The 24,027-nt window shown below is 40.8% G+C and overlaps 1 protein-coding gene across 3 annotated transcripts in view; it reads left to right on the top strand.

Moving 5' to 3' along the window:
* Pax3 (paired box 3) overlaps positions 1-24,027 on the top strand; it is a 91,043-nt gene that overhangs the window by 60,191 nt on the left and 6,825 nt on the right. For all 3 annotated transcript variants that reach the window (XM_047545776.1, XM_047545777.1, XM_047545775.1), the window contains exons 5-7: positions 1,612-1,817; positions 10,311-10,476; positions 11,377-11,591. In XM_047545776.1, the coding sequence (XP_047401732.1) occupies positions 1,612-1,817; positions 10,311-10,476; positions 11,377-11,591 (587 nt within the window). The remainder of the gene's footprint in view (positions 1-1,611; positions 1,818-10,310; positions 10,477-11,376; positions 11,592-24,027) is intronic.

Below are 24,027 nucleotides of genomic sequence, written 5' to 3'. Positions count from 1 at the left end.
ATGTAGAAATATTGGTATATTAGAAACTTAGAATCATTTCTGTTTGTTCATTTTGGATGTGCACCTTTTTGAATGTAATTTATTCTGAAATAGAATGAAGATTTATATTTCTATAGGGCAGAGTTAAGTCTGGGTTGAAGAAATTAGAAGTATAGGACATACTGCTGCTAGTACCACCTGTGCTTGCCCGGCTCCTACCAGCCTGAGGGTACAAATGAGTTACCTTAACATTTACATAAATAATCTACAATTTTCTGGCTTGTTGTCCCCATTTGCTGACAGCATAACACAGCCCCTTCTCTGGAGGATGCCCCTGTTCTTTGGGGAGTTTCCAGAGCATGTTCAGATGACTTGGGAGCAAGGCTGCTATGGTTCCTCTGCTAGTCGCAGGGTGTGTTCCTGACTGCTCCAGGGTCTGGGGAGGGCTGGTCCCCTGTCCAGAGCCCCTGTCTGATGTGTCCTCAAACCTTAGAACGACAGGTACTTATTATGGACTTCCTTTGCTGGGGAAGCCATAATTCTGAACCCCCATTAGAAACAGTGAGATTATGACTCCATCCCTCTCCATCAGACCTGGGCCTGGAAATAGCACCTCTTGTGCCCCCAGGACTCAGTCCTTGTTCTTAATGGGAGTAGACACCTCTTGTATTATTCATGCAAATTCCATCCCATTCCCCAGTTCCCACTTCTCCTTTCTAGGTACCCACACACTAAAATTTGAAGTTTCCCTTCCCCATGGGAACCCAGGCAAACACAAGCCCAACAGGGCCAGCTTTTGAGGCATTGGTCCTATGTGGTCACCCAGGGCCCCACCCTGAGTAGGGCCCTGTACACTGGTTATGCTCTGATGCTCTGCCTTGGACTTTGTGATAATTTTATAACAAGATACCTCACATTTTCTTTCTGTGTGTGGTTTCTCAAATCAGGCAGCTGTCCTGGGCAGCCATCCATCCACTAAGCAGAGACCCACCGGGATTCTGAACTTCACTTTAGGGACAATTTGCTAGGCAATGTCTCTTTCCCTTTTAAAGTAGTTGTTCAGATTCATATTCATAAAATAAAAATTCTCCTTAGAAGATTTTCTAATATCTGGCAATGAGATACTAAATTCCAACAGAATGTTTTTTTTTTATAAGATCAGTAGAGTCTATAAATATATAGGAATCCTGCAATAGTTCACAGTTATTGACTTTTTAGATATCAAGTCAATTTCAGAAATTTTTCTTTGAAAAAACATATTTGTTAACAGATTTTCCAGTGTAAAGACTGGTGAAAATTTATCAGAAACCAAATTAAATGTGACTCATTGATTAGACACATTTCGAGTACCTATTAAGTACTAAGTACAAGGCTATAAAAATGGAATAAGGCCCACTTTTGTTTCCTAAGAGTTCAGAATGACAGCACCCAGAGCAGTGAGTTCTGTACAGGGAGCAGGGTGATCCAGTAAGGGAAGCGACTGCATGTTATTTATGAAGGTAGCACGCTCTGGAGTGGTGTGGTGTTTGTGGGAGGCCTTGGGGGTGTACTTAGGACTGCAGTCACTGTGGCCTGGTCAGACTTGCTTTTTGATTCATATTTCATCACGTTTCCCCCCTCCTGTGCTTTTAGCCTCAGCACCTCAATCAGATGAAGGCTCCGATATTGACTCTGAACCCGATTTGCCACTAAAGAGGAAACAGCGCAGGAGCCGAACCACCTTCACGGCAGAGCAGCTGGAAGAGCTGGAGCGTGCTTTCGAGAGAACCCACTACCCTGACATTTACACCAGGGAGGAACTGGCCCAGAGGGCGAAGCTCACGGAGGCCCGAGTGCAGGTACCGGCACCTAGACTCCCTGGCCCACTTCAGTGCGAGTAGGACACCTGTGAGGGTCCTCTCCTGAAACACGCTTTAGACCTGGAAAATAAATGCGCTGAGTGTGGACGCGTGCCTTCAGACTTTGCTTATTACTAAGGAAGGGTGCTGACTTTATTTAGGATGCACAGAAATTCATCTTATTCATGTTTGCTCATCACTTCTGGGATCCTTACTGTGCACCAGGCACTATGCGGATTTGGGGGTTAGGACCAAGATAATAGCAAACAGTTTTTGAGTGAATATTCAGTTTCAGGCACTATTGAATTAACCCATCAATCGTCACTAAGTGGCTACTATATATGTATGTAAATAAGGAAGAGGAAACGTGGACTAGTTGACTACCCATGTTTACGCAGCTGCACACCTCGTGCAGAGGGACACGGTCCCGCGCACTTCATCTCTGTGACCTTTCCACTAGGAACACATGCAAAGGTGCATGAGGTGAAGTCTTTCCTTTAAAGACCATAGTCTGCAAGCCTTTCAAGTACGTATATAATTTTAATACTATGCTGAATTATCTTTTGAACTCTTGGAAGTGCTCTGAGCCTTCTAGAAAAGGCTACTTAGATGAATCTACTGAATGTAGAATATTTTCATCATCAACCGTGAGCTTTGCCCTCAAGGTAGTTTGGTAGATTATAAAAGACAGAAACCTGGAACCCCTCCCTGGCCCAGAACCTGAGTTACCTTAAGTACCCAGGAGCGTTGTGTGATTCTCCCAGCCATCCGATTGTCAGAGTCCAAATCCTGGTGACCCCATGGCAATGAACCAGTCAGTGGACATGGTCCGTGGATTGGGCACTGCTTTCACATTCACAGTGCGTTACTTCTCTGATGGCAGCTCTTTACAGAAGACTCTTCCAGCTTGAAGAGTCTAGTAAGAGGGGTTGTTTTATTCAACTTTGGGAATGATCATCACAGTGCTAAGAAACTCAGGGAGTGCTGAGAGGAACTGAAACCGTTCTCCGGAGGAGCCACAGCCTCGTGGGTAGCTGGGTTAACACCAGCAATTGAAAAGCAAAGTGGATGCGCTAAGTGCCAGAGAGAGAGAGAGAGAGAGAGAGAGAGCAGTGTGAGTGGAGACAAGGACAGGACAAGATCCTGGAGTACAGAGAGAGGCTGAGGCTAGATGGCTGTTGGTCGAGGGTGGAGAGGGTATATTAGTAACAGGGAACCCCAGGAACAAAGGTACAGAGATTGGCAGTGCTTGGGCTCCATGTGAGATCACCATTCATCTGGAGGGAGCAGTGAATAATCACTTTGCTTAGAGTACCTGGCTGTAGTGGGGACAAGCAACATATGCCTGGGCAGCCAACTGAGGACGTCCTGTGGAGGCTAGAGAGTCATCCGGCAGCTCACACTTGGTGCGACAGGCAGTAGGGGCTGTGGCATGAAGTCAGTGGTGGTAGTGGGTTGGGGAGGTAGGGGCGGAGTGCAGGCGGCTGGTGGTGTAAGGTGCAGGTGGGTAGGAGGTGAAGGAAGAGTCACCAGGGGTCATGGGGCTGCTGATTTAAAGTTGGAACTGTTGAATTCTCTGCCCACTGTTCCAGAGTACAGTCATTATGATGTGTGGTTAACGGAGGTCACTTCTGTCCTGGACAGTGGGGAGACACACTCTGTATCCCAGTGACCTGGGTGGAGGGATTTAATAGTTCTGTCATACTGCAATATTAAAATACCATGTAAGGGTGTTATAAAAATAAATATGTGAGACCTATTTTGCTTTGATTGTAGCTCTGTGATTACCTGGTTTAAATGTGAAGGGACACATTAAGCGTGAACATGGAGTGTCTATTTCAGGATTTAGCTCCTATACTCCATGGCTGGTCAAGCCCATACCCTGGGTCTGTGGTTCTTGAGACAGGTTGAAGGGCAATTCTGAACTCACTAAATCAAAAGACAAACTTTTTTTTTAAGGAGATGAGATGAGGTGGGTGATGGGAACTGAGGGATCTTCGTCAGAAATAAGGATGGGGACAGACTAAATTTCAAACCCCTGTTGCTTGTACAGTACCCAGCATTCTTAGGTGGCTCAATGAATGTCAAAGGATAATAATAATTGCCCATTAACTTCCAGAGGACATGGGATCAAACCAATAAAGAGTAGTTCATATTTTTCTGTACAGTGACCTCCTTTCCAAAGCGGGGTCCTCATTAACGTAACAGCTGTCTTAATGTGGCTTTAACCCAGTGACTCTTTACATTCCTTATGGCTTTGCTAGTTCCCTTGAGACACATCATGTCTTGCAACAGGCTATGATCTACGGCCTAACAAATTCCCTAGAACACCCAGCATATGGACCTTTTACTTAACCCAGCAGGAAAAAGAAGGGAGTAGTTAATCACTGATTAAAATGCCAAAAGAAAATCTTGTAGTTTTTAGAAGGATCTGGGAAAGCAGTAAGTAAGTGGACTCACTTTGAGTGATAGCCAGAAAGTGTGAGTTAGTTTAATTTGGGGCACCTGGGAAAACCAAGCCCCAAACACCCAAAACCGCAAACCACGTCTACATTCTGTTCTCCACCCCTTCCCCCACCCAAAGGAAAAATATTTCTAGACTCTTCTGGACAGAGATGAGACTAAAGCTGTAAAAACATAGGTTTTTGTCAGTGTTTCATAAAAATTTATTTCGACAGTAGCTATGTTGTGTTTCTCATGGCCAAATCTGAGTATATAATCTAAGAACTATTTCAACAAGGACTATTTGCCTAGTAATAACAACATTAGAAGTAAGAAAAAAAAGACTTCGTTGAATTTACTGGGATAACTGTTCATATGTAAATAATGACAAACATTAATTTTTTCTTGGACAGAATTATTTGCAAATATCTATGATTTGCAAAAGGTTTAGTAACTATTTCAATTAAGAAGTTCATGTAGAAAGCAATTTTTCCCTTTTGTCACCATGATGGTGGAAGATAGGAAGGGAAGCTACTTGTGGAAATAGCATTTAACCAGGAGTCAGAAGATGTGAGTTTTCATCCTAGCTTGCGAAAGTGTTTTGTTGAGCAAGTTGCTTAATCTTGCTGGGCTTTAATTTTTGACTTTTTTTTTTTAAACTTATATGGGTAAATTAGATCAAATGATCTTAACCCAGGTCCATGGACTACCAGAATAATCATGGATAAATTTTAGAAGAGCTTGAGATATGTACACAAGGTTGCATGAGTGTGTGTGTGTACACTAGTGTTATTAGGGAAGCTGGATTTCAGGGTATTCTCAATTGCCACCTCTCTCACATCACAAGTGAAAAACTACTAGAATGACTAGGATGTGTGATCTCTCTGGACTCTTCTGCATCAATAATTTGGGATTCTCAAGGAAACCCAGTGGTGATTTAAAGCCACCTAGCGGCTCTGTGTAGTCCAGAAGTTAAGATAGGTCTAGAAATACTCCAAACTTCATAATGAAGCAAAAATGTGGTCATCCCACAGCTTTTGGTGGGAGATTGTTCCCGATGCTTCAGATGCAGTTGAATGTGCTTTTGCACGTGACCATGGTCTTCGGAGATGCTTGGGAACATGGCCTTTCTCCTCAGCAACCTGTTGTCCATAGCCTGGTGAAGGCGGGATTGTAGTAGTGATAAGAGGCTGGGGAGAGAAAGCTGGTGGGAATGAAAGAGCGTCCAGAGAAAGCAGCAGCCTGTCCCACGTTTCCCACAGTGCTTGGCCTTGTTGCATCAGACGGTCACCAAGACAGGTGTTTAAAAAGCACTTTATGATCTCTTTGTGAATTCTCTTCCTAAGGAAGAAGTGTTACATTCTCTCTCCATTTTTTTTTTCAATTAACATTTGAAGTAACCCATCTGGAGTAATGTCAGTTAGATTGCCTTTGAGGACAACACCAAAAAATATGAACCAGTAATTTATTGATGGGCAAAATAAGCTCACACGATGAGATAATTAGCGCTAGTCTGTGAAATCTGGAAGCCAGCTTGACCTGAGCCTCCATTCAAGTCAAACTGGTTTTCCAGTATTTAGGGTGTTCTTCGGGCCCTTTCCCATTCACTTACTGGCATGCAAGGCTTTGGCTGTGGAAAACAAAGCAAGGTTTAATTGCTGGTTTTCTCCGACAGGAGTGTCAATATGAGACTTTGAGTTCAGAGCTAACATTTTATATTTTGGTTTTGTTTGGCAGTGCTGGGCGTAGAACTGGGAGCCTTGTGCAGGCCAGGCAAACACTCCACTGCTGAGCTACCTCCCTAGCCAACGGCTGGCATTTATTGAACACATAACATCTCCTACCTATTCTTTTAAGTGCTCTGATTCTACCTTTTTAATTACTACAACCATCTTGCAAGATAGTTTTTTTAAAATATTTTCCTTTTAGCAGATCCAAAAACAGAGGCCCACCATTGATGAGCAAATTGTTCAAGGTCACAGAAGTCGTAAGGCAGGAGCTGGAACTCTACTTTTGCTGGTCTGCATTGAACCCATTTGTGTCTTTACTGTGGGGAGTACTAAGTTTTCCCCAATTTCTATTGTTCAGGGTCTGGACAAGTTGGCTACTTTGCTCATGAAAGTGATATTCCTGTTTACAATTCATTATCATTTTTTTTTTCCTGGTTATTATGATGTTTGGGGGAATCTTTCAACCAATTTAAATTTTGCCTTGAACAATTATTGGATGTTAGAGTGTTCCAGAAGGTCATGTGGAGGTCATTTTCCAAAATGGTATAGTTTCATGACTGGACTCAGTTCAAAGACATATAGGGAGAGAAAGGTCCAGGGGGTAGATAAAAATGCACCAGGTTCTAGTTCATCAAATGAAATACAAACTTGCTTTGAGGGTGTTCAAGTGCATTGTGATGTTACAGTGCAATTATAGGCAATTAATTGTGCCTAAGAATAGGTTACCAACCAGTGTGTGACCCTGCTTTTACTTCCTTACCATGCCAAGAATGATCTGGAAGGCCAGGTCATGTGTGATGCAGAGAATAACACTGCACTGAATCACAGATCATAGAATCATATTATCGGGTATGTAGCTGACTTTGTAAAACTTGTTCCTTCTGCCTTACTAGCAAAGACATTGTTGGAAAACTCATATTCTCTCTTAGAATATCAATCAAAGGCCAGTTTGTTTCTCTTGTTATTGTTGTTTTTTTCAAAACCAGGAAAAGTTTATAGTAATTGAAATTGAATAATGAATACTCTCCATTTACTTTAGATGTTCTTATTTAGTATTTTACACTCACATATGTCATTTACATGTGTCATTGATGATCTCTTAGGAATTAGTGATTCTGTATTGAGTCACTGAAGACTTCTGGGTATCAAGAGATTTTTTTTCAGTTAAATATAGGAAGATAACAGTATCCCAGGATCACTGTGCTCTGTCCATTTGAGTATTTAAAATGATGAGTATTTCAAGGGTCTCATTTTTCTTTTTTCTGCTAAAAAGAGAAGATATATCTTCTCTGAGTTTCAAAGCATAGAGAGGGCAAAGACCACTTCTCAGTATTCAACTTTAGTATATTTTTCCTTTAATGCTTTTTTGCAGACTTGGCTTGTTCTAGGAAATGCAGAAGGTTGGCATTGGTAGGATGATAAAAATTTTAGTTAAATGGCCACAGACAGGCAGGCCCGTCTTTACCATGCCCTGGTTCTCTCAAGAATAGCCCTTTGTATCTATTTAGCCTAAACTTAAGGAACATTTAAATTCTTTCTTTTGGAAAACTCTTGCTGAAGGTTCATTTTTCAGTAAAGATTTGCTTCTCAACTACTTATTATCATCCTTTTCTGTAGATATAAAATATTATATCACAAATATGAATTTTTAAATAAAACTCTTTATCATTTTTTTGTTTTTTTTAATTTTCCAAACCAGCTCCTGGTGGGTTTACTTAATACCTTTAAAACTTATTTGTGTTATTTTGAAAAAAAAAAAATGAAAACAAACCCCGAACCTTTAAACCCCTAGTCTGGATTCTATCTTTTGAAGGAATTTGTAGAAAGTTATGATATTTCTTCTTTGTTATTCAAGCAATGACCTTTTTTGCTTTTTAAAACTGAGTTATGGTGTGGCTAGAATAGTAGGTGAGATGGGTGGGGAGATCAGGCACCACCACCCTGGGGTAAATCTAACCTGGTTTACTTATCTAAAGGTCACAGAAGGAAGTTGGCACAGAGAGCTTGGCAGCAGGCTCTGATAAGAATCTAAGTGTAGGCGTTTGAGGCACTCATGGAGGGTCTCACCACTGGCATTGAGGATGGTAGATACACATGAGCAAGGTCACACCTAAACTTTGGGGAGTTCCTTTTTCCTCCCGGCCTGGCACACAGAGCTGGAGATCTGCATAGTTGGTCTAGCAAGGTGTGTGGGGCCACCTTGCCTGAGCAGAAGTGCCTCTTTTACCCTGAGGGTTTATAATGCGAAGCTCTGACCACATTGGGTGGTACGGTACAGTACACTCAAGGATGAATGGGACCCCAAAACAGTTTGTTTCAAGCTCTTCCTTGCCAATGGTTTTCTTACCACAATACCTCTGGGAATCTGGGTGACGGGCGCTCAGACTTGCAAAGAGAAAACAGCGAAGGCAGGCCCAAAAGGATGAGCTATTGGTGGTTCTGTTACCCCAGGTGGCAATTTATTAGGTTAAGTAAAAGCTCTGATTCAATTATGTATCAACATGGGAAAATATTGATTTACCTTCTCTTCCTGTTGGAAACATAAGGAGTATTAAATGGTAATATTTTGCTTAAGTTCAAACTGCCTTTCTTGCCAGTGTTGCAACAATGACTGGAGAAGAAAATCTCTTTTCAGACATGTTGGATGAGTGATAGAAGTTTGAGCAAGTGCCTGGGCAAAGTTTGCTAAATTGGGTCTTATGCTCCAGATGGAAGAAAAAATCTTTTCCTTTTATCTTTCTTAAACTATATGACTTTAAATAATTCCAATTAAGTCTTATAATTGCCAGCATTGTCCTAGAAGGAAATCAAATTTTGCTTTTTTCTTAGTCTGGTCAAGTCTTTCTATTCTGTACTGTGACCTCCACTGGAAAGATCCTTTGTGGAAGTCATATCCAAACTTTAAAATGAGCTGAGATTTTGCCTCCATTCTAAAGATGTCCTGATTCTGAGCTCTCTAGTGAGCACTTATATTGGTTTCCCTGACTTCTCTGTGAATTCCATGAGGACCAGGCTGGAAGCTACTCAAGTCCAGGGGTCCTGCCTCACCCACCCTTATCCCTCCAACCTCAAGTGAAATGCTTTCCCCTGTTAAGTTTCAATGAACTTTTTTTTTTCTTTTCTTTTCTTTTTGGCAGTACTGGGGTTGAACCCAGGGGTGCTCTTCCACTGAGCCACACCCTATACCTTTTTTAAAATTTTTTGACAGGATCTTATTAAGTTATTCAGGCTGTTCTTGAACTTGTGATCCTCCTGCTTCAGGCTCCTGAGTTGCTGGGATCACAGGTGTGCACCACCACACCCAGCTTCAGTGAATTTTGATTAAAAAATAAAAAAGCATTTCTTTAATTGATAGAAATCCTCTTTTGGGGTAATCATCATGTGTGTACCTTGGAAAAATTAGCCCAGGTTCTACATTTACATTCTGCAGCTAAAAGCATTGGATAAGGTCATGCAGCCCATTGAAAACCTTATATTACATTTTCTCAGCAGTTTAGATGTTCAGTTACATTTCTTGTTGACATTTTTGCTCTTTCTCTCCACTGATACACACACACACACACACACACACACACAAAATACTTGGGCTTTGAATTCCTGGAAGTATTTTATTATATCAGATTCTTTCTGTATATATCTTATTAGCACAGAGACCGCCAGCACAGAATATCATAGGTGCTTTAAGACTGTCAAAAGAAATGATAAATAAGCTATTTTAAATGAAAAATATTTTCATTTTTGGAAACACTTTGACATTTATTTCTATGGAGATCATTGCAAGATCTCACTTTCAAAGGGTTGCTCAAAAGACTCCTTTTGCTTGGCCTCCTGTTCAATTGATCTGACTCTCTGGGAGATGTGCCTATAAAGACTATGGGATTACAGAGAAAGACTGATAGGGGCATAAAACACAAGGCTTGGTGTATGTAATAAGCAAGGTCAAGTTTAGAACAGTTGTCCTGTGTGGGTTCCAGAGCTCCCCAGCACACCAACAGTAAGAAGCTGGGTGGGTATCAATGGTCATAGTTGGAAGTTAGTTTAGTCCCAGCTCCTACACAGCTGTCTCCACTCTAAGTTATCACATGGATTATGGGGGCTGCTACAAGACCATAGAGGGTCCTCAAAGCCCTCTGCTGACCCTGACATTTCCACTCTGCTTTCACCCCTGACAATACTTCCAAATAACACTGAAGAGGGAGGACTCCTGCATCTATGTGCCCTGTCAGTAAGGGGCCTTTAATCTGTTTTAGCATGAAAAGTTCATTAAGGATGTACTATTATTTCATCAGTGAAATCCTCAAATTTTAAATTAAATCCATAGGTCTGGTTTAGCAACCGCCGTGCGAGATGGAGGAAGCAAGCTGGAGCTAATCAGCTGATGGCTTTCAACCATCTCATTCCGGGGGGATTCCCTCCCACTGCCATGCCGACCCTGCCAACATACCAGCTGTCGGAGACCTCGTACCAGCCCACAGCTATTCCACAAGGTACACGGAAAGGGAGTCACCGAGATTAGAGGGAACTTCCAACTGCTCTGTCCGGTGGATACTTTATACTGTGAATTCTTTCCACAGGTTGACCTCGATGCTGTTTGTGTGTCAATTATGTGCCATTGGGTTGTCCTAAATGTTCCTGTCACATTTCAGAAACATAGTTTGTTCTAGGACATATCTGAATCTCTTTAGATAAACTCTGTTGTAATGGAATACTATTTCAGTGTTTTAAAAGGAAACAACTTTCCTCAATAAACATGGAATTTGCTTTTTTTTTTTGGTTAAAATGTTACTGCTTCAGTTTGCAATTACCTGAAGCTCTCTGATGGTTACTAACTGCAGCAGTAACATAGGGAAGGGAAGGGAAAGGTTAATAAAGTTACTATGTGTTAGCAAATAGGTAAAAGTGAACCCAATAATGTTGAATTCTAAGACTAAATTGATTTTGGATTAAGAATACATAGCATGCCAGGCACTTAAAACCATACTGATATTTAGCTATTAGTACCTAATATTAGTACCTAAATGTGTCAAAAAGTATATTTTGATGGGAAATTTGAGACTCGCAGTCATGATATTGGTTAATTCTCACATCGATTCGTAGTTTTCACTACCAAAAGAGGCTAGCATTCATGTGATTTCTGCATTCATATTCCAGGTGAATATGTCGTGAGCATATATACCAAAGTTATGGTTCTGCGAATCTGCTCAAAGATAGCTGTGACTATTTGTTGGGTGATTCTGCAGCAGCGTGTTAGGAAGTGCAGTTTGAAGTTAGCATTCCATCTGACCCATAGTTACTACCACTGGCTTAGTGACTTGGGAACTTCTGCACTGATCCTGTTTTGCTGGCCTCCAGAGAAGCCTTAGCACTGACAGTCTTTTTCATTTCAGCCGTGTCGGATCCCAGCAGCACCGTTCACAGACCTCAACCGCTTCCTCCGAGCACTGTACACCAAAGCCCTCTTCCTTCGAACCCAGACAGTGGCTCTGCTTACTGCCTCCCCAGCACCAGGCACGGATTTTCCAGCTACTCAGACAGCTTTGTGCCTCCGTCGGGGCCCTCCAACCCCATGAACCCCGCCATTGGCAATGGCCTTTCACCTCAGGTCAGTCCCACGGTTCTAGACAGACGATTTGCTGTGTACCAGAACCAAGGAGTCGATTCCCCCAGGCAGTCGTATAATGAATTACCAAATTTAAACCATAATGTATTCTTTATACAAGCCACATGATTTCAGTTTTCCAGTTTCCTTTCTCTCTACCCTTCCTACTGCTGCATCCAAAGTTGTAGCTTAGCCTTAAAGTTCAAGCAACTTTTAATGTAATCTCAGAGACTTTGTGTTTGTACTTAGTTGTGAAGACATTTGTCACGTGTCCCCTCTCTCCCAGCTCTGCGTTGGTTAAGAACCTCCCAAACATCGTGGATCTTTTTGTTTGTTTTTTGCCTAAAATGGGTTTTGAGCTGACAGGGTTTTGAGCAAACCTAACTCGTAAGAAAACACCAAGGCTTTGACAAAACCATCGGAGAGCATGCAGACAAGTCGGGTGGAGAGAGACCCAGCTGATAACTACGGAACTCTGGAATAAATGAGTTATAAATGCGCAAATTAGGAGAATTACTGCTCTTTGGGAATATATAAATATTTGAATGTTGTAATTGTTTTTCTAATTTGCATTGGACTATGAGTTTTTCTTGGGAGATCACATTAATAAATTGCCTCGATAATTGCATGTCAGAGGGATGGTTAAATTTCCTACATGTGGCATCTGTCTGAGGTTGACATTATTAGCAGTTGTTTAAATACAGATCACTTGATTTTATTAGAGAGCAGTTGGTCCAGGTGGCAAGGATAGCTGCCCACAAAATTTGGAGAAGTGTCACAAAGGGGTTGCAATCTATAATTGCAATCGAGAATCTCTTCAGGGCTGAGAGTGAGAGTTTTAACAGCTTTATCTTTTCTCGACCTCTTTTTTTCCTCCCGGTGGTTAGAAAAACAGAGAGAAGCTCAGAATGACACAAATGAAAAGTGAAAAGACAATTATACTCAATTACACACTAATCACGGACTATCACCGCCGCCTAAGCAGGGAGAGGGCATTCTAATAGGCAGAAAATGAGATTTTAATGGCACAAAGGGTGGCCAAAATCACGACTCATATATCTTTGCCTCCTTCGTTCTCTTCAGCTCGTGGTGTGTGTGTCTTAGAGTGGAGCTCTTGAGCTCTGCACAACGGTGATAACTCTGAGCAGCTGAAAAGTTCAAAGCCGTGGGAGTTGAAAAGAATGGACAGCAAAGGCAATGAAATAAACATTTCTGCCTAAAGGCAAAAGTTCATAAATCCTTTTTTGTAACAGTAAATGTAATTAAGTTTCATAGATTCCTATAGCACATCCTGGGATTAAAAAAAAAAAAAAAAAAGTAAGAGGGGGCTTTAAACCTCAACCGAAAAATAACAACATGAAAACAACAACCAAAGTGCTTCCTAAGCACTGACTACATTTCATGTTAGAGGACTGGCATTTGTGAATGTGATTTTGCATGACAATCATGGGCTTATATTAACAGTCATCTTTAATGTGCCCAGATTCATCACACAGAAGATTCTTCCACTGGTTAGAAGTAACACGGGAAGCAGTTGTGTCTGTGATTTTTAACATTAGTCTTCTGGGGCCAGAGAAAAGTTTCTTATGAATGTGATTTGGTTGAAAGTTTTCATGGAAGTGAACTCTGACCCTAGCTGCTTCTGTAAGGTGAGAGGTAGGAATCCACTGGCATTTCTTAGAACTCATTTTAGTGGGTCATAAGGAAGAGAATAAGAATTTGGATTCTGTAAGTGGACACAGCTAGTTTCTTGTATTATATCATCTTGGATGCAATGATAAGTGTATTAAATAGGTATTATGTAAGTGGAATTACTAGAACCTGAACTTCCAGCTGCTAATCCTTGACTTCAAGAAGATTGGCAGAGATCAGAGTTGGTGGTAGGGTAGAATCATTTGATGGAAGCAATGGAAAATTCTACAGGCAACTTTTCCTTACTATATCTTACATATTACATTAATTCCTTACTTCTTACCTTGCAACTCTCCAGGATTTTTTGTGTTTCTACTACATATTTCTGCCTAAAATCACCACTAGGATCCTGTGTTGTTTTAGTTCTGGTAGCATTGCCAATGAGTAAGGAAAGAGATAAACAAGATAAATTTTCTTCTTATTTCTTCAGGCGAATTTGGAAAACAAGACAAGGAAGGAGTCTATCTCACCGAAAGTAGTTACAAGTTAATGGTGTAGAAAAATTGGGATTGGAACTCAGGTTTCTGTAGCTGTTGGAGTTTATCACTTCTCCCAAATGCCTCCGTGTAGACCAGCGGTGCCTGTACTAGTTTTGATTTAGGCTTTCTTAAAAATAGTGTAAAGAAAAATTGGAAGCAAGAACCTATGTCTCATAACATGGTTTACCTGTTAGCTGAAGAAGGGGGGACTAAAGGAAAAAAAATAAAAGAAAATAAAAAAGAGCGGTGACTCTTTTGTTACTGCTTATTATAGAGAAGTGCTGATTAACACGTTGGATCAGAAGATGCCAACAAGGAATTTGTGTTGTGATCGTGGCTTCTCCTTTTCTTCTCCACCTCCTCTTCTACCTGCTCCACTTCTCTCTGGTCATCTGTTATGCAGACGGTTCAACTAAGGCCCAAAGAGATTGTGACCCTCTGCCAGCCACGGACTAATAGGGAGGGAATTGGAACGAGATTCCAGGATTCCTGGTGATTGGTCTAAGATCTCATTCATTACAGCACATACTCAGTGAAGAGGAAACAGGTTTTATGACAAAACAGGGGCAGAGGATTTTAGTTATATTTTAAAATAATTTAGTAGAGAGTACTTTTCTAAATTTTTAGGTTCAGGTTACTTTATACAATTTCTTTCTCTTTTTCTCTTTTCGTTCCAGGTATTGAACTCAGGGTCACTTGACCACTGAGCCACATCCACAGCCCTATTTGTATTTTATTTAGACAGGGTCTCACTGAGTTGTTTAGCACCTTGCCGTTGCTAAAGCTGGCTTTAAACTCGAAATCCTCCTGCCTCAGCCTCCCGAGTCGCTGAGATTACAGGTGTGTGCCAGTGTGCCTGGCTAGACTATATTTTGCTAAATCTCATTTCCATTAATCTCTTAACTTCTTCCAGTAATAAAAACATTGCATGCTTTTTCATAAAAATGGGAAAAAAATTTAAAATATCCTTAGAGCAGAAAAAAATTCTCCCAGAGAATTAACAGAGGGCACTGTTAATATTTTTGCATATCAACTTCTAACTTTCTGGGGTCCTTGCACCTTTTCAAAAAACATGATTGAGGTGGTAGTGTATGTAATGTTATGTCTTGCCTTTTCTCTGCCTTTACAGTTTGTCACAGAAGTGAATATGAAGTTTCATGAGTCATGATGGTCTGTTCATTGCAGATCTCTTCAATGGAAGCTAAGCTACCTGATATGTTAAAAATATTTGTGCATTTTATTTGATGCATTCTCTGGCATCATTGAAATTGATGTATTGTTGATCACTTGGAAATCATGAGCTAGACTGTGTGTGAACCATCATAGACTTGACCTTCTAGTTGGTTTTTTTTGTGTGTGTGTGGGGGGTCATGGAATAATACATACCATAAAGATAGTCAGATGATTCCTCTGTGTGTGTGCGTGGATAATAGTTGGTTTTCATTTGGTGTCTCTAACATGTCCCTCTGGCAAAGATTCTCTTAAAGCTCAGAAACAGAGTCCTTTGCCAAATGATGCTTCCTAGACATCTCTAGGCCTTTCCTCAGGGAAGGCCTCTGCTTCATGGACGTCGGTGGGAAACAATGATTTGGAGAGTTCACACCTGTCCAGATGGTCAAAGAGTGTAGCCACCCCTTGTCCTGTATCTGTGACAGGCTAAATCTCAGAATACCAAAAACAAAGCAAAGCAGGACAGAAAAACAAGAAATGACAAGAAACTTGGGTCATATCCTTCCTCTGAATTGCTGAAAGTAATAAGAGGGCAACTTAATTGTTGGCAGTTTTTCTTTGTTATCAATTAATCAGCAACTATCTGGGGAACATTCCCATTTTACTTGTGGGAAAATTGAGGTCAAGACAAGACACTCATCTAAATGACAGAATGAGTTCCTGGCAGGGTTAAGAGCTAAACCTATCTCCTAGTTGCTACTAATTCTTCTGTGAACACAAATTACATATTTTTAGTTCCTCGTCTCTGCCAGGGGTTGCATAATGTCCTGAGAAGCTTCTGTGGGTTCTAGTACTGCTGTTTGGCCTGCTTTTCTTGCAATCATGGTGGAAGAGCTTCACGAATGGAGGGCTGGGCTTCCAGTTCCACTAAAGGCTGGATTCAACAGGGACTCTCTGAGATGAGATCTTTAGTGATGGGCAAGGTAGGGGGATTGGCTATAAAACCCCAATATTTTCTATTTTCTCAGATTAGCTGTCTGAACTACATGTTCTCTTATTGCAGGGACAACACAAAATGTGGGGGAAATAAAGACCTATTTCTCCTTGATCCGTAGACAGTGTGTTACCAGTACCTTCCAGCCTGTGCAGGAGGGACAGGGAGCGGTCTTTGAATATGGAGTGCCAGGAAAAGCTACCACATGCTTAAGACATGAGACCAATTAACATTTGGCCCATGTTCTTCTAATTAACTTTCCTAGGCAAGAAATATGACCCACACTGCTTCCTACCCCCAAACACACATAGCCAAACCCTTAAAACAAAGCCAATGAAATTAACAAACTTTTATCATTTCACGCCCCACCTCTACCCTCTACACCCTTCTACAAACTCCACAGTTCTTTGGTGACAGCTTCCAGTGATTTCCCAAGTGAAATATAGTACTAGTGGATTCCATGCTCCTGGGAAGCCTTTCTATTGTTCTATAGTGTACAAAAATGGGGCCACTTGGCTGAATTTAGGGTTCGTCAACCATTGCAAATGACTCTTCAAATGTTTTGGGTTTGGTAAAACCTAAAACACATTTTTGCCAAGCACTTTTCCTCCTTAATTTTTCAAACTGTGTATTTTAGGGAAAATTTGGTCCATATGGTTTTGATTCATTTACTCTTCTATCGTTGACATTTTTTTTTTCCAACGGAGCCATTTGATACCCAAGAAGCCTTCGGATCCCTTCCTACACTCATTTTAAGCCTTTTCCTTCTCAGAAAGAGGAAGTCCTGTTTGCAACCTCAGAGGCTGTAAATTTTGAGTACCTCTCCATTCAGCAATACTTAAAAATACATTTGGTATAAATCTGGATTATTATGAACACATTTTGTGTTTCGAGCAGATGGGCAGATTTTAGTTTCTGGTTTATGAGTGAAACCAATGAAAATATAAGAAAATAGGCTTAAATTACAAAAAAAAGGCTTTTGTTTTAGAGAATGTTTAACTGTTATTAATAAATCCCCATGGTAAGAGCTATGCTCAGAGGCCTCGTTTCAAATTTTGTCCAGGTCTTGGATAAGATGTAATTGAATAACCAGTACACCTGTCCTATTTCATGGATAATCTACTGAGGAAAGAAAAAAGTCTCATAAAGATTTGTGTACCAGGCTTGAAGATGCTTGAATGTTTGCTTGCCACTCAGCACCTCAGGAACAAAGAGTAGGTCTGCAGATCTCATCAAGTTTATTGACCATTCGTCTAAGTCTGGTTGAATGCTCATGACCTTGTAGTGTTGAGATGCCCTCCCTGGAACAGACCCTTTGTACTAACGAGATGGTGGTTAATGGCAGAAGACGCCAGGATCAACTTCTGTTCTTATTCACATCTTACAAAAGGAAACCTTTAACTCAACCACCCATCCAGTTGCCTTTAAAGAATAATATTAAAATTGAGATTATTAGTGTGTAATGTATGTAAATTGCATATTTGGTGTCAGCTACGCTTATTAGGCTGCTTCTCCATTTCATGCATATATGTATTAGACTCTCCTGGTTCCATTTCAAATTAGATTTCAGTTGCTCAGCACAGTTTCTTTTGACAAACATTTGTTAATCCTGAAACTTATTAGGGTGAAGCAGTTAAGTGTTAATATGTGTACACAAAACTCAAGACTGCTTTTGATTTTCCTTGTCATTTTTTGGACCACAGTGTTAACAAATGATCTCAAATTCTTTAGCTGCAAGGCAAGATGATGGTTGTTTGTCCATGGACGATGTGAACAAGGGAGACATTCATTAAAAAAGGACGATTAAAAATGGTTGCCATGGGTACTTTTCCATTTCATATGTTTCAGTGAAGGTCTTTTTCACTCTGCATGTAAATCCATTGTCCTCTTGTGCTGTCGATTCAGGTAAAAGCAGTAAGGTTTACTCTGGTGGTACGGCCAGCTCCTGTTTCAACAGAGAAATTTTACTGACATCTTCGGGCACACATCCAGGAGCTGTTTGCTGCTGGTCTTGTGGGTCAGCCATTTGTTTTGTCCATTTGACAAATCCCATGCCCTCTGCCCACCTTTTATCATTGCGAAGAGCCAGACGAGCAGGTGGCCGGCCACCAACCTATTTCCCAAAGGAGGCACTTCCTTCCCTTTACACTTTCCAGAGATTCATCTGTGGAAGAAAGAGGAGTGATTTTGATTAAAGAGATTTGTTGGGTGTCAAACAAAGCTGGGTCAGACATTCCGTACCAAAGCAGCAGCTTCTCAAAAGCTCCAGGGTCATTTTGTTCCTTTCCTAGAGCAGCATATGAGCTCATTTCCAGGACTTGAGGAATCTCACATGTTCACAAAGGTTCAAGGATGTTTACAAACAAAAATGAGCCCGTGCCAGCTACATCAGAAGAACCCTGGGCCATTTGCACGCCCAGTCTGCCATACTGCTCTTTCAAGATGTTCTATTCTTGAAACGGAACAAACCTTGCTTGAAAAGCCTTGCTTTTCCATTTGTTGAATCTGTGTAGGCTGGATTGACCTAGAGCCTTTGGTTTGTTCTGAAGGCTGGGGTTGCTACCCTTAAAGAATATGAGGGAGCCCCCTTTCTGTAGGCTTTGACTGTAGCCTCTTGAGTCAGTTGGATCTGGAGGATTTTAAGAGTAGCAGTGACTTGGATCCGATCTCCTTTTTGCAGAAAGGAAGGAAGCAGCAACCAATCACTGCATGTTACATCATGCTGCTGAAGAGAGCCACAAGAAAATCTTTCCTGCTGAATTAACTTTTTTGTGTGTGTCTGCTGAGTTTATTTAAATAGAAATGGTGTCAGCTCTGCTCTTCTGTATGTTGGACAAATCAACTGCTACAACCCCATGGTGTTTAGGCTCATTTGAATTCCTCTAGCCATTGAGCAGAAAAAAATTGAGTATGATTGCTTAGTTTATAACTAAGCTACTAGAATAAAAAGTTTTTCTTTGTAGTCAGTAATATACAGAAAAATTGTGGTAGATTCTACGGCAAGGTCAATGGTCTGAATCAACCCTTTATATGTGGTTGGAATGCAATGTAAAGCTTTTAATTTTTTACTGCATTTGCAAAATGGCAATATCTACAGAAATCTGAATACTTGCATATTTATTCAATTAGGGGTTGAATGTGTGCTTTGTACTGTGGACACAGGAGACTTGATTCGGTCATTAGTTGTGTACTATTTTTTGTTGTGTTTTTTTCCCCTCTAAAGAATCTGCCTCTGCAAAACAGTCTGGGTTTCATCAGAGGTGTATATTTTTCAAAGTACAGTAGAATACTTAAAAATTACTCTTGACGTTTAGCTTGAGGTCAGTAAACAAGAGTTTCTTGGATTAGCAATTCCATTGTCCTTGCTGATCAATGGAAAAAATGGCAAACTGGGAGGCCTTTGAGATAGTGCTGTTTGAAAACTATGTTTGCTTTTAATTGGCACATGGGTATGGTGTGACGTTACAATACATGTAATGATCCAAACAGGGTAACTGGAGGGTCGATCATCTCAAGCTATATCATTTCTTGGGTTGCAAACATTCAAAATCCTCTCTACCAGCTAGTTTAAAATACTCAACAAAGTGTTGTCAATCATAGTTGTGCTGTGGAACACTGGAAGTTATTCCTTCTATCCAGCTGCACTCCTGTCCCCATTAACTGTCCTCTCTCCATTCCTCCCTCCCAAATGCCCTCCCAAGTCTCTGCTAACCCCTATTCTATTCTCTACCTCTTTGAGATCAACTTTTGAGCTCCTACATATAAGTGAAAGTTGTATTCTTTGTCTTTCTGTTCCTAACTTAATATTAGAGCCAGTGCCTTCTGTAGGATCCCAGGTGGTATTTATACATCACTGTGAGATGGCTGTGCAGCTAACTCTCAGGTTGAGCTAATGAAGGAGGCAAGTATTATTTCAAGAAATGACTATTTTTTTTCTCACAAAATCCTAATGTCTCATTTGGGGCAGTTTGCACTTAAAAAATTCAGTTAAACGATTGCATCTGTTCTGAGATTCATAAATGCCCCCTCTGGAACTGATCCTCTATTTGTGTGACTCCATGGGAAAAATTCCAGCTTGGGGTCAGTCCTTCCTTCCCCAGCTCTTGCAGGCGGAGTTTCTTGTTTTAGCTTCTGTAGATGCCACACGACTGTCTTGACATCTGTTAAAATATACTCTACATGATACTCTATTATAATGCCTTCATTCCCATTCCCATTGATAATGAGGTTCAGGAGGAATAGAATTGTATCGTCATCATTTTTGGACACCCAGAAGCCAAGCTGAACCTCATAATAAAGGCTTATTCCCCAAAGTGGGCTCCTTGGAATAGTGGTTTTGGGGAAAAGTATTCTGAATGCACAATTAGATGAAAGTCACAAATCATATGCCTTTATCTATCAGGGTCCTGGTGCCTACTAAAGGCTCTGACAAGTCCTGAAGTTATGGAAAACTGTTTACTTTTGTTTAACTCAGTGTTCTCCAACTTGATTGTGGAGCCCCTTTGTTGAATACCACACTCTCAAGTTTTGCCTTAGATAAGGCATTTAACTTCAGATAAGGCAAATAAGGTAAAAAAAAGAGAATTTTTGTTGGATGCAGTGGCACATGCCTGTAATCCCAGGGACTCAGGAGGCTGAAGCAGAAGGATTGCATGTTCCAGGCCAGCCTGGGCAACTTAGTGACACCCTGTCTCAAAATAATAGAAAATACAAAGAACTGGGAATGCAGCTCAGTGATAAGGTGCCCCTGGTTCAATTCTGGCACCAAAGAGAGAGAGAGATAGGGAGAGAGAGAGAGAGAGGGAGAGGGAGGGCGACAGAGAGAGAGAGAGAGAGAGAGAGAGAGAGAGAGAGAGAGAGAGAGAGAGAGAGAGAAATTCTTTAGTGGTGAATTGGCTGCAGCCTGGGTGCGAGTCATCTTGAAGAGAGCCCCAAGGTCCAAAGCACTGGATTCCAGGCTACCCACTAGCTCAGGTGAGTTGTTCAAACTATCTTACCTTCTGTTTCACTTTCTTGCTTAACCTGGAAAATCTTAAAAAGGAACTGTCCCATAGAACACTATTGAGGAACATAGGACCTAGCAAATTTAAGTGTTTTTTTGGTAAAGTAGGGATTTTATTGTTGTTTATTTAAAATGATCATGCAGACCTCTGACAAAAATTACTCTTCTGTTTGTCTCTGACAAATAAAGCAAATGTGGAAACAGTGACCTAGAAGGAAAGGCAGATTCTTGGTGAATAGGGGTGTTTTCAAGAATTCCACCTCGGCAGTTTAAAGACTCCAACTGATGTTCATTCAGAATGCAGTAATTTTAGTGTGCTTAGATGAGATAGTCCGTGGAAAAACAATGCTCTAAAACTGGTTATGTTTGAGCACCTGGGATAATAATAACACGAGGACCCACCACAACAAAAACAAGAGCCGACCATCCTCCATGGCACGGGCCAAGAGTGGGAAGGGAGCCGACTGGCGTATTGTGTTCTTGGTCTAATTCTTGTTTTTATTGAAATATAATATTGACAGAGACATTAAAATATGCCATCCATCTTCTGTAATACAAGATACTGCATTTGAATTGAATGTAACTTACAGACAAGAGAATGTGGGGCCCAGCGATGCTTCCCTCTCACCAGAGAAGGACAAAGGCGGCTGAAATGACAGGTGCAATAGAACGGTTTTGGAAAGGAAGGGATCATCTAAGTGATTTTGACTTAACAGTTGGGGATCATTCTTTTAATCACAAGATTATGAAAATTTTATTTCATTAAGATCGGCAGGAGCAGACTTCATTTTCTGCAGATCACAGAACTACATAAGTGACTTTGCTGAGGGCCCTGTGGAGTTGCCTGTGCAGCAGTAGACACAGCTCCCACTGAATTTAGGCTCAGGAACACCAGCAGGTTTTTGAGTGGCCAAAGACAACAGAGCGGCATTCTTGGTTCAGTCAGGTGTGGGGTGGAATTGAGGCAGACAGGATTTTCACTTGGTTGCACAGTTGCTTCTGGCTCCTGGAAGACCGAGTTCTCAGATGTGGGCTCACATTTGTAGAGTTGCTACAGGTTCCAGGCATCTTAAGTGAATGCTCATTCCACCTTCAGACCCCAGTGCATTTCCTAAAGAGCAAGTTCACTCTTAGACTTTAGCAAGACTATCCTCTACCTTCCCTGGTTAGAATTTTTTTTTTTTTCCTGACATCTACTGATTGGTAGTATCCGTAAATCAGCATCTCTTTAGTGGATTCTTTTCTTTATCTAAAGGATGCACCTTCCTTCCCATGAAGAGAAGGGTTGCAGGGTATCTTTTTGGTAGTCTTCAGGTGTTTGGTAGAAGGAATCTTGTGTCACTGACTTGGGAGCACCGCAGAAATCTTTGCCTACGTTATACATGGTCTGGATGAAAGAAGAAATTTCCTTGTTGAACTGGAAAACTAGTTTCCTTCTTTAGTAGCTCAGAGTGTCTGCCCTCCATGCCGTTGGGTGTTGGGTGGAGGGGAATGTTTTAGGGGAAAAGGAATATAGCGTGGCCCAAAATTCTCAGCCTGGGAGGGACAGAACGGAAGCCCTTCTTACTAAAAGGTGACGTGTGTTTCAGGTTTATTAGGCTACTTGTGAGCCTCAGCCAGAGCTTCACAGTTAACATTCAACAAGGTTTGCATTAAGGATGATCATTAAGGTGAATCAGTTCTGCATTTTCTTAAATGCAGGTTTAGTTTATGGACAATTAGAAATTTTCAAATACCAACTCATTAAAGTCTTATGGGATGCCCAAGCATAGAACCTGTTTCTTTCTGTATTTAGCATCCTAAGTTCCAAAGGGTCAGTTAATAGTGAGCAAACATGTCCTGAAGTAGTCATGAAATGAAAGCAAGATATGTTTGATTTTCCACAGTCATGTTCTCAGATGGGTTTTTGAAACGGTGATGGGTTTGAGTATATAGACTTTAGAGGGCTACTGTGTTTGTGAGAAATTTCCTGAAAGGAGAAGAGTTAACAGCAGGTAATGTCATTCCTCCCAGAAAGAGTTTGAGACTCTGCTTAAGTGATGAATGGGGGTATCTGACCCACATCTGTTTTACATTAGCATGGAACATTGCCCTGACGTCCTTAGGAGCATTTGTCAAGATTCCCTGGACAGAGCTTCTGTAAATTACATGCTGCAAATGTGTCAGGGTCAGATAAGAGGATATCATTAACTCCCCCAAGTTTACTCAGGGCTCTGTCAGTCCATCTTAATGTGCTATGGGCCAACGATTTTTCCTTGAGCCATTTTCTTATATTTTTCCATTCATAGGAGAAAAAATTGTGTATGGTGTACCCCCAAAATTGCACATGTTCTTTTCTCATAAATCATATTAATTGTAGACATGGTCTCAAAGCATATTAAATGCAGGCATGCGTAAATGAATTAAAACACATGAGAATTTTATTATGACCATGATGTGTTTAACATAGTCAAATACCCATTGTATTAACTGGCATACTTTTTTATTTAGGTGGAATGAGCTTTTTCTTGGTGGGCTTTGTTGTATTGATAATAGGTAGATGTGTTCATCACTTACTGGAAGTGAACTTAATAAGTATATATATATGTGTACATATATACGTGTACTTTTTTATATATATATGTATACACACACACATATACATACAGTCAAACATCTCTCGCAAGTCACTTCTTTGCTAATTATTTGCCAAGATTTATATTCCAGTCATTGGACTCTGAAGAATATTGCTGGGCTGGGGACGTAGCTCAGTGGTAGAGCACCTACCTGCTATTCATAAGCCCCCAGGTTTCATCCCTAGTACCACAAAAACGAAAACCCAAACCAAACAAAAACCCAGAAAAATAACAACCAAAAAAGAATATTGCTAAAAATTTAACATTTTAGCTCTCTTATGCATCTCTAAGAAATTGATAAAATAAAATTTATTTCCAGAGGACGGAGATGAATGCATATGTATTTGGTGGCGTTTAACTGAGAAAATTCTTACTGTACTGTTCACAAATGCAGCTTGGAAATGTATGCTGCGTATGAACCACACTTGTCTGGTACGCATTCCCTTTCACCATGCATCAAACAAGCTACTCCTAAAATGGGGACTAA

This window comes from Sciurus carolinensis, chromosome 3 (assembly GCF_902686445.1).
Source record: "Sciurus carolinensis chromosome 3, mSciCar1.2, whole genome shotgun sequence".
Classification (NCBI taxonomy): Eukaryota; Metazoa; Chordata; class Mammalia; order Rodentia; family Sciuridae; genus Sciurus; species Sciurus carolinensis.
This window is presented reverse-complemented; position numbering and strand designations above follow the sequence as displayed.